This window comes from Nematolebias whitei, chromosome 5, assembly GCF_014905685.2.
Source record: "Nematolebias whitei isolate Nwh7 chromosome 5, NemWhi1, whole genome shotgun sequence".
NCBI lineage: Eukaryota > Metazoa > Chordata > Actinopteri > Cyprinodontiformes > Rivulidae > Nematolebias > Nematolebias whitei.
In genome coordinates this window covers 8,674,081-8,687,672 of record NC_056502.1, presented here as the reverse complement: position 1 = coordinate 8,687,672, position 13,592 = coordinate 8,674,081, and the positions used below count along the sequence as shown (strand labels likewise).

The following is a 13,592-nucleotide window of genomic DNA, read 5'->3' as shown; positions in this document are numbered from 1 at the left end:
ACTTTCCAGGTTTTTGTTTTAATTGCTGCAACATTTTTTTTTTTTACCTTTATTTATACAGGTAGTTTTATTTGAGTCACAAGTACTCATTTTCAAGAGGCCTGTTTGGAAGCAGATGGTGGGGGTTAAGAGCCTTGCTCAAGGGCCCAGAGTGGGGCAAATGAGGGTGGAGGCAGGTGTGGGTGTTGCACCTTTTCCACCCATTTTGATGTTGACAGTCCGGGGAATCAAACCGGTGACCTCCCGACCACAGGTTCACCTTCACTAACCTCTGCGCCACCACTCCCCTATCCACATCCCCTAACATCTGGCCTGTTTGCATATGATATACAAACACGAGTAAAAATTAGGACCAAAAAGTGACCTGTGGGCTCTGTGGCATAACGGTGTCACTCATGTCTCACATTTCACTTGACCTTTTGAGAAAAAGAAAAACACGGACTAAGAAAGACGCAGGTGGTTTAAATGTTGAAATGGAAGTGTAATCAAATTGATAAACACATGTTGAAAATACATGTTCACAAAAAAAGTCAAAATATTCAAGTTGGCTCCCAAAACTTTACCATTTATTAAAGTAAAATAAAACACACAGCTATCATTTGTGCTACCATGACACCAGTCATTAAACTTCATGGTAATCATTGAACCCAATTATTCTGACTGTTGTTGACAAGCCATCAATCATTCTTCTCCCTCTCCTTGTCATCCTTCTTCTTCTTCTTTTTCTTTCGGTCATGGTGGTAGTCATCGGGGGAACGGGAATCTCTGAAAAGACCGAAGAAGATTTAAAACGTGAAAACGTCTATGTGCTAACTCAATCCCAAAATATCTTAAGTATATTCATCTTAGAATAAAATCCTGAACAATTCCTTTCATACCTCTCCCTCTTTTTACTCTTCTTTTTGTCCTCTCTGTCGTGGCTTCGTTCCCGACTGCGATGACGCTTGTGGTGCGAGCGGTGAGACTCAGAGGAACCCGACTGTCTTCTGTCCGTCCAGCGACTGACAGACAAATTATGTCAAGACAACAGGTGATTTCCTAACCAACAAAAGCAGCAGAAAAAAAAATGTTTTGGAAGTACCTGTGTGAAGAGTGATCAGATCTCGAGGACTCCTTTTCATCGTCGTCGTCTTCTTTCCACTGTCGGGCAAGTTCCTCTGAATGAACACTGATCACATCTCTGATCACCTGCGGGTGATCACCATGTCACTATAAGTTTGTTGACTTTCATTTGTTTTTATGTTTTTTGACGATCTATGCGTAGGTTTGACCCACTTCCATTAAAAAACAGAATTTAAAACGAGCACTGGGTGACAAGTTCTCCAAATTTTTCCATCATCATTAGTATTATTTTAATCTAATCAGCCAATAAAAACACCAATAGATCAACAATTTGAAAACAAGTTCAGATAAGTAGAGATAAAAGGACAGAATTCAATTCATCTCAAAATGAACAGATTTTTAACCTCTGTGTAAGACTTCTTGGTGATGTGAACGTTCTTGGCTCTGTAGGACTGACGCCGCCTCTTATAGTCCCTCATCTCAGCCATCCGCTCCAGATGACTCTTTGGCTCATTTTGTTTTTCACCTGTACACACAAATTACCATTTAAGGTGCTCTAATGGAGAAAACAAATCCAGAGTTTCTCTACAATAAAAATTATTTTTTTTTTCCAAGTATTTGTGTTTTAAAAATTAAAATCCAGACAGGAGGAAACAGCAGAACTCTTCCTGAGACATATAAACAGTCTTTGAATATTACCTTTTCGAAGTTTGGACACCAGATCTACGTAGAGATCCTCATTGGAGGAGGCCGTTTCTTTCTGTTGGTTCAGAACGCCAGTCACGTGATCATAAAGAGCCAATCGGTCGGCGACAGTGAGGTCGCACACAGCTCGCTTGTGGTTCTGAGGCACATCGACAGGCTGGCCAGAGAACTGACCTGATGAAGAACCAGAGATTTTACAAACCCTCAAATAACACCGAACATCTGCCTATGTGTTCAGAATATAATTATATTACGCAAGACGATTCAGTCAAGAAAAGAAAGGTATTGACAACATCATTCAAATATATACAGATCGCCACAAAATCTTATTGGTTTTAAATAAGAATTAATTTGTATGCTCTACACACCGATACACACATTGATAACTAAATGGATTTATTTGTGTAAATACTTGAGTGGGTTTAAATTCATAAGGTGTAACAAACAGAATTATGCTTTTTATGTCCAACAAGAGAGCATAATTAAATAAATAAACGCATTATTAAATAGTTTGCTTGATTTAAACCACAATAGATCTGTATGGAGAGCTCAAAGAGAGAAGAAAATCAGATTATTGCTCTTTATTTACATTTATGCTAGTTCATAACACAGCCCTACACTATTTTTTTTTTTAAATCAAGTTTATATGTTCACAGGGAAAATTGAAAACAAAAATGACTTATGATGAGTATCAATTTATTAAAAATAATAGGTATGGCTTTTAAGTAGTCTTTAGAAAACTTCATGGACTGAGTATATTGCAATACATCCATGTTTTTAATAATTACAAATCTGGACCTTTCCCAACACGTAAAGGGAAATGTGCGTTTTTGTGCACGTTTGTGAAAACAGTCCTGCAGCGCAGCTCGGAGGTTTTTCAAAAGGATATTATATTAAAAGGATACTGCACGTAATCAGGCAAGCCTGAACCAGAGCAGCAGAATTTTCTAGAGCTCAGCTCTTCTCTAATACTCACCCCTGTGGCTGCAAACAGAACACACAACACACAAGTTACACACTCTGCCCCACAAAAACTGATACATATGTTGATTTATTGTACACAACAGTGACATCTACTGGAAGCACTGCCTCTAGAGCAGTGGCATCCAAAGCTAGTCCTTGTGAGCCACTACACTTTAAATCGTTTAATTGCTCTAGCACACCTGATTCAATTCTCTTTAGCAGGTTTTTATGTTATGAATAAGCATGTTAATAACCCATTAACTGGAATTTGGCTTATTGGAGCAGAGAATCCTCTAATGGCCCCCAAGGCCCAGAATTGGAAGCCGCCGCTCTAGTGTTTAAAAGTTAAACTCGAAGTAAAACCTAGTTTTGAGATACGCCTTGGTGGCAGCACAAACGAGCAGCCACTGAAATGTTGTTTTGACTGAAACATCTTAAGATGAGCGGATACCTTGCCAGAAGACTCCTTCCATCCTCATCAGTGGAGCTGCAGATCTTGCCTGAATGATCACCTGGTGCTGAGTTGATTTGTCTGCATGAAGAATCAATCAATCAATCAACCTTTATTTATACAGGTAAATCCCATTGAGCCTCGAGGACTCATTTACAAGAGAGACCTGATTTCAACAAAGAAAGATGACAACAATGGACAACAGCAACAACAATAAGCAGTTATAAAAACTCATACTACAGTTTTTTTTTTTTTGTTTGTTTTTTTTAACAAATAGGATGGCTAAAAGGAAAAAGGTAACAAAACCAAAAAAACTGCTAGATTCCGAGACAAATGTATAAAACTAAAAACAGGAACATGTCTGCATTGGTCCCTGCCAGGAGTCCAACAGATTCTTAAAGCCACTTAGAGAGGTCAAGGTCGAGAGCTTCAAATCTTTTTGTAGTTATTAACTTATTTAGTTTATCTAAAGTAAATAACCATAATTAGTCTAATTAAACAGTGTACAAAATGCAGAAGCAAAATAAGCTTTTTGCTTTTTACAATTTGGCATTTATAAGCTGAACTTTAGTCTTTTTGTTGAATACGATTAAATATTTCAAGATGGATGTATTTTTATGAGCTTTTCAGTTAAACTTATAAAGTTCCTATTAACAGATCCTCATAAAATCACATCAAATGCCTTCTCTGGAGAGTATGATCAGGACAATCTCAAAGGAATTGATGAATAATGTATAAACAGAGCTCAATAATGACTCACCCATTAAAAAGCTTCTGACACTGCTGTTTTCATAACACACAGAGGGATCGTGCATCTGTGCCTGTAAAACAATGACGTAACACCGTGTTGAATTACATCGTGTTATTTACCATCTTATCCCCATTATTAGCCAGAAAACCCCATTCTGAACAAAAGTTTAGTCTAAGTGAGCCAAAATGAACAAAACAGTGATGACAATGGTAGATATCAGGGAAGCGTTAATCAATAAAGCTCTTACGTGAAAAAATAAAATACAAAATGTAACCCAGTGTGGCATACAGTCTCTAAAAGACATGCAAATGTTCTTAATGACTGACTTTAAATATTTATTACATTTTTACTGTAGTTCACGGTAAATACAGTAATGGCACGGTGCTCTTCCAGTTTGTTTTCCTAATGGTTCCAAGTCATGATGGGATGGGTATTGCAGAGACAGTTGCAAGAGCAAAATATCTAATATCTAGATCATTTAAAGTGTCTTGTTCCTGATCAATGTGGTTTTTATTCCTGTTTCTATGATTTGTACCTGCTCCTCGGCTGAGTATCCCATTTTCCGGAGCTTACATGAGGCTTTGTGCTTCTCCATGGTGCTGACTGGGACTTTGTGGGCTGGGTCGTAGGGACACTGCACCATCGGCTCCTTCCACCGCAAGAAAAACAAAATAAAAAAACACGACTCACTCTGCGACAAGGACTAGCGAGCTAAATGAGACACGGTGTCACAACGTTGCTACATTCGACAAATAAACATATAACTTTAAAATTTTAAACTTGTCTGTAAATTCAATCTATAATCATTTTACTGTATAAACTAGACGACGGTTACCTGACTGGAATCCTTGCTGTGGTCTCGCGACCATCCTAACGTTTCAAAAATTTCGTTTAACTGCTTGTTGCACTTTTCAGTAAACTCTGTCAGCTCCTGTAGACGGTCCACACGGTCCAGAAAATCTTCTGTTTGCGACGAATCTGACATTGTAACAGTTGTTACCTAAATAAACAAACCAAAATCCTAAAACCATGCTCGTTTGCTGTTCCCACATACGGAAGGAAGCTCTGCGCAAGCTAACTTCCGCTCGAAGTGATGACGCATGAGAAAAACGGAGGAAACGTAAACGTGATGCATGCTGGTAGTTGAAGTTTGTTAGCTTCTTCCTTTCTGGGTAGGGGGGTCACTGATGTTCATATTCAGCAGCCGCTGTGTGAGGAGCTGGGTACGCCCTGGACATGTCGCAGGTTCATCACAGGGCCACGTAGAGACAAACATTCTCACACATGACTATACCATACCATTTTATTTATAGAGCACTTAAAACAGCTACGAGGCCAACCAAAGTGCTGTACAGACAAAACAACAGACAACACACGAAGCAATATACAAAATATACAAAAATATAGACATAAAAACCATGCAGATAATAAATATGACGACAAACCAGTGTGGAGCGTACAGGTTCACAACACAGATCATCTAGAAGAATCATTCTAGAATTGTTCATCGTTCTAGAATTGCGCCGCTCAAGGTGGCTGCATGTTGGAGCAGCTCTGATACTTTCATTCTGAGATTTTGCTTTTGGAAACTTTAATTCCTCTTTTTCTGGATGTAAATCACATTTTTTGGATCATTGTTTCCTCTGGTATCAAATGCTGTGCAGCCGGAAGGATTTTTACTGAAACTTTTTAAGTATTGGACATTTGTTATGATGTGTAACCATGGCAACAAGGCTGTTTTCTACAACAACAGCAGCTGATTAACATCTCAAAAGCTCAAATAATATCTCAACTATGGCCCCAACTCTCAAATGAGTTGAAAAGGTTGTTATGTGGACGCATTCTCATCTACCTGCCAGCTGCGCTCGAGTGCCTGACCACTGAGATCCTGGAACTAGCAGGAAACACGGCTCACGACAGCGGAAGGACAGGATCGTCCCCCGGCACCTACATTTGGCTGTCCACAGCTATGAGGAGCTCGGCAGACTGCTGGGAGGAGTGGCCATCGCTCTGGGAGGAGTTCAGACCAGCATTCAAGCGGTCCTACAGTCCAGGGGAACTGAGAGGCCAGCCGAGTCTGGGTGGACGGATCAGACGGCATCTGCAGCCAGTTTCTTAGGATTCACTGTGGGATGGACCTTTACAAGAGATCCTTCCTGTTTACAGCATCAGTATCTATAACATCTCTTAATGAAATGAGGATAACGAGTTATAACAACAAAATAATTTCCCTCTGGGATTAATAAAGTATTTTTGAATTTGAATTGAATTGAATTGAATCTGGTGTTGAAAGTTACTGAATAGTAGTGAGTTTTTAAACGGGATTTGAAAACCAAGAGGGAGGGGGCCAGTCTGACAAGCAGAGGTAACTCGTTCCAAAGTCTTGGTCCTGCTAGAGAAGGCCCTGTCACCTCTGCGCTTAAGACGAGTTCCTGGAACTGTGAGGAGCAACTGGTCCACTGACCGCCTAAGGACAATTTGGTTACCACAATCTGTGGCTCTGGAGCCACATGTGGCTCTTTGGTCCCTTCACAGCGGCTCTTTCAGTCTTTGAACAAAACTAACATAAAACCGAATAGGATGTTGTACCCACAGCAAAACATGACTAATTTTCCTGTCATTGTCTTTGCAAATATATGGATACTAGTATTAATACACAGAGAAAATTATAGTCACTTTTAGTTTTCCTTTCTAAATTGGCAAAATAATATATTTATTCTCCTTACAAGAATCCAGTCACTTGCGACCTGGATATGGGCACCAATGAGCCCTTGCAACCAAAAAGGAAAAAACGAGTAAAGATAATGGATGTATGTATGGATGTATGTATGTATGTATGTATGGAAGGATGGATGGATGGATGGATGGATGGATGGATGGATGGATGGATGGATGGATGGATGGATGGATGGATGGATGGATGGATGGATGGATGGATGGATGGATGTATGGATGTATGGATGGATGGATGGAAGGATGGATGGATGGATGGATGGATGGGTGTATGGATGGATGTATGGATGGATGGATGTATGGATGTATGTATGTATATATGTATGTATGTATGGATGGATGGATAGATGGATGAATGGATGGATAGATGGATGGATGGAAGGATGGGTGTATGGGTGTATGGATGGACGGATGGATGGAATCCAGTCTTTTCTTTTGTCTTAGAATGTAAAAATATCAATAAATGTTAACACAATTCAATTCAAAAATACTTTATTAATCCCAAAGGGAAATTAAAATGTTGTGTAACTCATCATCCTGGTTTCACTCAAGAGGTATAGATACTGATATATGTGGGAATGAAGGATATCCTGCAGCAAATCCAAAGAATCTGGCCACAGATTCCAATCCATCCGCCAGGATCCAGCTTGTTTAACGATCATTAGACGTTTTCAGTTTTATAATGTCATGCCGACTGGTCAGGAAAGCCCTCTCTAACAAACTTAAAGTGGCCCATGGGCCACCAGTTGATAATGACAATTGTAACAGGTTTTTCAGCTCTGGACACGTTTAATTTAGTGAACGAAGAGGCAGAAATGGTTTTTATGATCCTAAAAATTGCAGATCCCTGATTTAGTCTAACATGTGGGAGGAAACATAATCAACAACTTAGCAAAGCGCCCCTTTTAAAGTGAATATTTGTTAATTTTGTTAAAGGAGTCCGTCATTACAAATGTTCCCTTTTTTCCTTCGTCCTACAAAAAGGCAAAATAAAAGTACACACGTTTTATTTTTTACATATGTGGTAGATATTTATTTTTCAAATCCCCCTACTTTTATGTCGACTATTTGTTCTCCTCCAGCTTTTAATTTATTATTTAATATATTATATAATAAATATAAATTCCCCCATTTATTTAATGGAACAGTGCACACTATGCTGCAGGTTTAATCTTTTTTTTTTTTAGGGAGAAAGTTTGGAGCTGGTGGTGGATGTTATTGTGGTAGAAACCATTAAATTATTATGGTGTTATTGTTGAATATTTTAATTGATGCAACCCGTGAGTTGAAAACTGATTTTGTCCTTGCTGCCTGCAACAGAGGTAAATAACATTTTTTAATGATTTAATTTGTGCAAACATAACTTTGGATGGCACTGCTTAAATCTTAATTGAGAACAATACTTTCTATTAAAAAAAGCGACTGTTAGCATCATAATGCTTTTTATTAGTGACAGATATTGTTTTGTTTAAAAAGCATTGCCACACAACAATAGAGATACAACATATTCCTCTAATACAAGCAGGAGCAAAATGTGAGGAAAAGCTTTGTTGGAGGGCATAAATCACTCATGTTTCATGTAGGGCACAGATGTTCATGTTGTAAAAGCTCAGCATCCAAATCATCAGCCTGTACATCCTCCAATCTGGAAAGAGAAAAACAAACTTAATTACACAAATGTGTTTGTATAAAATAACAATGAAATTTTAATCCAAAATAGTAATTAAATCAGTTTATGAAGTACTTACATTACTTCTAAGGTATCTTCTACAGCAACTTCCTCCACCACTTCCACCACCAAGTTTCTTCTCACTGCAAATGCAAGAATACAAAGATGGACATTTGCAGTTAAACTCAGTATTAGTTGTCTTTAATGAAGTCACTCCAGATTCATGTTCTTATAAATTACGGGAAATCAACGTAAGTGATTGCAGGAAAATCAAAAAGTGTTTGAATCAATTCACCAAGTCCACTACCTCACCTCCGTAGCAGATGTATGGAGATTCTGCACAGCAAGGGGCAAAACTGTTCACTTGCATCTCATAGATTCCATTAGTTTCAATCCTCGGTCCTTCACAGCAGCATCCTCCAGTGAGATGTTGTGATACTTCCACATAATCAGTGGTAATCCCTTTCATTTGATGCTGTGACTGATAACCACCTGGATGACATCCAGTCAGGCGCGATGGGGTGGATAACAATGAGTGGATATGCTGTTCATTGAAGGGCCACTGAGCATCATCGGCTTGACCTGTAAATTCACCACAATGTTGTGGGAAAAGCAAGACACAAGAATAATGTGGTCAAAAACAACTGAACAGACTGAAAATATGGTAACCTCTGATGACGGGGGATTGCTTCTTTTTGTTTATCACAGTTGAATCATGTGTTTGAGCCATCTGTTTTCTGTGCATGTTGAAGAGCACTGCTGGGCTTGGACACGAGCAAAACCATTGGCACACTGGCACGCACATGCTCTAACAGCAGGGAGTATTTTGTATGAAGATAAATCAGTCCCAAGTAGTCACACAATCATACCGCAAGATTTGAATGCCTACAAGGAGTTTTGTATTTAGACAGGTTAATCCCAACGAGCCTCGAGGACTCATTTACGAGAGACCTGATTATTAGTATAATAATCAGGTATTATAGTGATTATTGAGTATGTGTACAATATCCACAACCACAAGTTTTAATATGTACTACAAGAAATGTATAAAGAGTTTTTCAAATGTATACTTTCAATTTGCACTAGTAGGAATATTCTGCGCATACGACACTGCACATCGTCACATACACTTGCACAAATCACCTGCTGTGGACAGACCAGTCACCATGAGCACACGGACCAGCTTGCTTGTGAATGTGACTGAGAGATGAGACTTTCTTACCACTCCAGATTCACAAAGGGAATGCTGCATTCAAGCCTGGTAAAAAGATGGGACATCTGAGCCTTACCAAAGACACAATTCTAACTTGGCACAATAGCTCATAACCCTTATATTAAAACATGCACACGTGCATTTAAAATATATTTTCTGTTATTTTCTTCTGCAGCTTAAAATACAGGAAAATATATTTTTATGGTAAATTTTCCACAAAAAGAAAATGTTGATTTTGTAGACTACAGCTGAATAAACATTTAAAAAAATGGTTAGGTTATTCTTTCACCTGTAAAACAACAACGGGGGGGGGGGGGGGGGGGGGGAGGGGGGGTGTTAGTATTTTCTTCCTCTGCTAATAATACTGGAAAATATATTTTTCCAGTAGTATGTGTGAACGCAGCATTACCTTTGTGAATCTGGAGCGGTAAGAAAGTCTCAAAAGTCACAAGATGCAAGATGCGCGTTGACTGATTCGTCCACAGCAGGTGATTTGTGCAATATTTCTACTTGTGCAAAGTGAAATGTGTCCATTTAAAAAGCTGGTTTTGCATTTGTGAATCTTGTAGTATGTATTAGTAAAACTTGTAGTACGCTTGTGGATCTTATTGTACGCATACAAATCTTGTTGCATGTTTGTGTGACTATTTGAAACTGATTTAACTTCATAGATTTGGGGTAAAAACAAAATTGTAGACACAAGTACAACCAGCATCAATAATGGTAAGATTTACTGATTATACTTGTTGATGACATCATTTTGAGAATGCATTATAAACAGTAGGACATTCATAAGAATGATATATACACTACAGTACAGCCAAATAGTTAATGGTTTTCACAAATACTTCCTCAAGGCTGGGCTGACAGTGACTGATATTAAGTACATGTATTTAATAGTTACCAATAAGTTACCAATTAATAATTATCAACAGAGTAAATAATCATCATAATAATCATTGCAACAATTATTTATTCGAAATGTACTCTGTTGGTAAAAGCTATTCTCCATCAGACAGTCAAGTTATTTTTTTTTCATTGTTGTCAGCATCTCTTTTGGCGTTTTCTTTTCAATGTTTGCAAGTTTTATTCTTTTAGGTATGGTATAGTATGTAATCTTAAACCTACCAACGGTATTATGGCAAATCACCATAAAATGTCCTGCTTCTTCCTCCTCTTCCTCTTCGAGGTGGCTCAGCATGTCCGAAGCGTAACTCTCTGTTTCGTGAGGATGGAGGCACATCACAAGTCCTGGCGACTGACGGTAAGAGTCAGAATTCAGCAATTTGTACATCCCAGCACAAAGTTCAGTGCATTTCACAAATGTGAGATCTAAACCAAACTGTTTCTTCCTTCCCTTAAAGCTTCTGATAAAAATGATGAAGCATCATTTGAATTTTTTTGGTGCCGAAGGTGGGCACAGAAGGAGAGACTGCATGTGGCCCAAACAAGCTGACTGGGCAGATTGTCTTTCCCTCTGATGTAATGGTTTTCCAGTAAAGGATCGTTCTGGTATTTTCTCATCTGTGACTATATGCTTTAACCTGCTGTGCTATAAACAGACAACTTTTAAGAGTCTACTGAACATTGCAACACCCATATAAAACTTATATATACCGGTAAGTTTTATTATAAGTTTTATTTTATTTTATATGTATATACCAAGGCTTTTCAAATAAATTGCTCAGTGGGCCACATTTACTGAAAGCCAAGAGGTCAGGGGCCTGACATACAGCAGTTAAAAGGAACAAAACCTGATCATTCATCTAGAGACCAACTTAGAAGCCCCATAATGCTAGGTGAAAAGGATATCACACAAAAAAAAACATCTTCCAACAAACTTATAAGATCATGTCTGCAGAAGATTACTTTTCGTCCTGGTAGATTTTTTTGGTCCTCTACTTTTGGAGAAATTAATGGGAACAAGTTTGGTTAAATGGGGAAAAAACATTGCATAACATGTAAAGTTAAAGAGGTTTCATATAAAATCAATCATAATGTATATCCTGTTAAAAAAAAAAAAAAACACTGGAAAGATTTAAACTTGATATTGACTACTCTTGTACATTTTGTGAACTACACAAGGAAACAATCTCTCATTTATTCTATCAATGTAATCACACAAAAACATTCTGGACAGAAGTACAACAACTCATACAAAAGAAAACTGGACAAATACTTCAACTTATGGAGAAAGACATTATATTATGCTTCAACGATAAGGATATGGACAAAGACTTGATCTACTTCACCCAACGTCTACTTCTCATGGGAAAATTCCACATTCACAAGAAAAAGTGGTCAAACTCCAAGCCGAGCAGGACCTTTAAATATACAGCACCACTATTAAAAGACTGGAAAACAAAAAGGCAATGAAAACCAACTCAGTTCTAAAAAAAAACTTTATGTGAATTTATCTATATATCCTGTAAATAGATTGTTTAGTATCTTTAGACTTTTTTACCTTTTGTACCGTTTTATAATCATATTGTTCTTTTCTATACTTGTATACTATTACTTTTGTACCTGCTAATATACCCCTGTCAGACACTTGTTTGTACAATTGATAAAGTTTTGTAATAAAAATATAATAATTAAAAAAATAATAATAATAAATTTTTTAAAATGGAATGAATCGCTCGACTGGTTCGCAGTCCAATCAGCTGATTCCCTGGCACCGCCTCTCGATTCTGACAGGTGACTGATGGAGAGAGTTTTGCCTTGAGAGCACTCAACACTAAAAAAAAAAACAGCTCTAAAATGTTTGCAATGTGTTGGGAAAGTAGGTGTGTTTCTGCTGTTGTGTTGTTGATATAGTTTAAATTAAGTAATTATGAAGCCAGCCAGGAAAAGAGGTCGTTCTAAGTGGGAACACTTCATTCTGCTCATGATAAGGTGGTTTTTGCGTTTAAATGTCAAAAAAGTTATAATGTTCAGCATATAATCCAACCCATTTAACTTATGCATTTAATGTAATTACAGTAAAATGATGTATGTGATTTTAATAGTCATAAGCCAGTAAGGGCTCAAAATATATATATATATTTTTACATTAGTCTATTTCTACAGGTGCAGTGTCTGGTGTGTTCAACTGAACTGAAGTATCATGGCAATACCAGACACTTCAACGCCAAACATGGAGATGCTGGAGATGTAATTTCATTGTTATTTTAAGAATGATAAAGACTCTGACTCTGCCACAGTTACACAAGCACAATACCATTGCAACATTTTTATTAAATCTTTTCAATGCACATTTATCAGTCTTTATTTGAAAACATGTAAGCATAAATACATTTTCAAACACTTATCTAACAGGAAGTGACATATCTCTAGCCAGATATATTTCTATACTGCTACAAGTGCTTAGTATATTCTTAGCTTAGCATATTTATTAGTTCATATCTTAGATCTTACTACAGTTTTTCTTTACAATTTGTATTTTGTTGGATGTAACTGGGACCCTGTGTACATAGTTTCGTTCCACCTCATGTACCGCATGTGATGTGAATGACAATAAAGACACCTTGACCTTGACTTGTCTCAGATATTATGTTCAGAGACTCAAACTTCAGTCCATGATGTTCAACAGTCCTTTGTTTGGACAGTGTATGTTATCAATTTCAGTTATTATTATAATCTATTCTACAAATTGTGTAATGTTTGTGTTATCTGTTGTGTAAAAAAGGTTGTGGTTGAGCTTAGATCGAAGGTCAAAAGGATACAAAGTAAAAATTAAAGAGGTTTCTTGGGTAAATGTTTTTATTTATTTACAAAGGAGAGGTTTATAAAAATACTGAATTTGTTCCGGATGCACACTGGAGCTGCTTAAGAAGTGTGATATGAGGTTTTTGCTTGTATAATTTTTATGTTTATTTAAAGACAAATTTTCAACCACAATATATTATAATTATAAAATCACTTGGTGGTTTAATAATCTGTTTTAGCATCAATTTTTGACTAATTAAACTTTTTTTTCCCTCCATTTGTGTTGGTAGTTTGGTGTCACGTGGTCTCCACCGTCCAATCAAAATGCAGAGAAGGG

General features: G+C 37.4%; 1 protein-coding gene across 1 annotated transcript; it reads right to left on the bottom strand.

The window, feature by feature from the left end:
- Positions 1 to 564: 564 nt before the first annotated feature.
- On the bottom strand, positions 565 to 5,009 carry snrnp48 (small nuclear ribonucleoprotein 48 (U11/U12)). The gene is made up of 9 exons (XM_037676781.1): positions 4,768 to 5,009; positions 4,468 to 4,581; positions 3,942 to 4,002; positions 3,182 to 3,262; positions 1,762 to 1,941; positions 1,467 to 1,588; positions 1,082 to 1,188; positions 879 to 1,001; positions 565 to 765 (listed from the first exon to the last, which is right to left on the bottom strand). The coding sequence occupies exons 1-9, from the start codon at positions 4,915 to 4,917 to the stop codon at positions 678 to 680; spliced, it is 1,026 nt and encodes a 341-aa protein (XP_037532709.1). The 5' UTR covers positions 4,918 to 5,009; the 3' UTR covers positions 565 to 677.
- Positions 5,010 to 13,592: the final 8,583 nt, after the last annotated feature.

Excerpts from the sequence above, each read along its gene's own strand:
- snrnp48 (XM_037676781.1), bottom strand. The coding sequence starts at position 4,917 with ATGTCAGATTCGTCGCAAACAGAAGATTTTCTGGACCGTGTGGACCGT. Across the intron at positions 3,263-3,941 it reads TGTCAGAAGCTTTTTAATGG|ACAAATCAACTCAGCACCAG; the intron begins GTGAGTCATTAT and ends TTCTTCATGCAG. Across the intron at positions 1,189-1,466 it reads CCAAGAAGTCTTACACAGAG|GTGATCAGAGATGTGATCAG; the intron begins GTTAAAAATCTG and ends GATCACCCGCAG.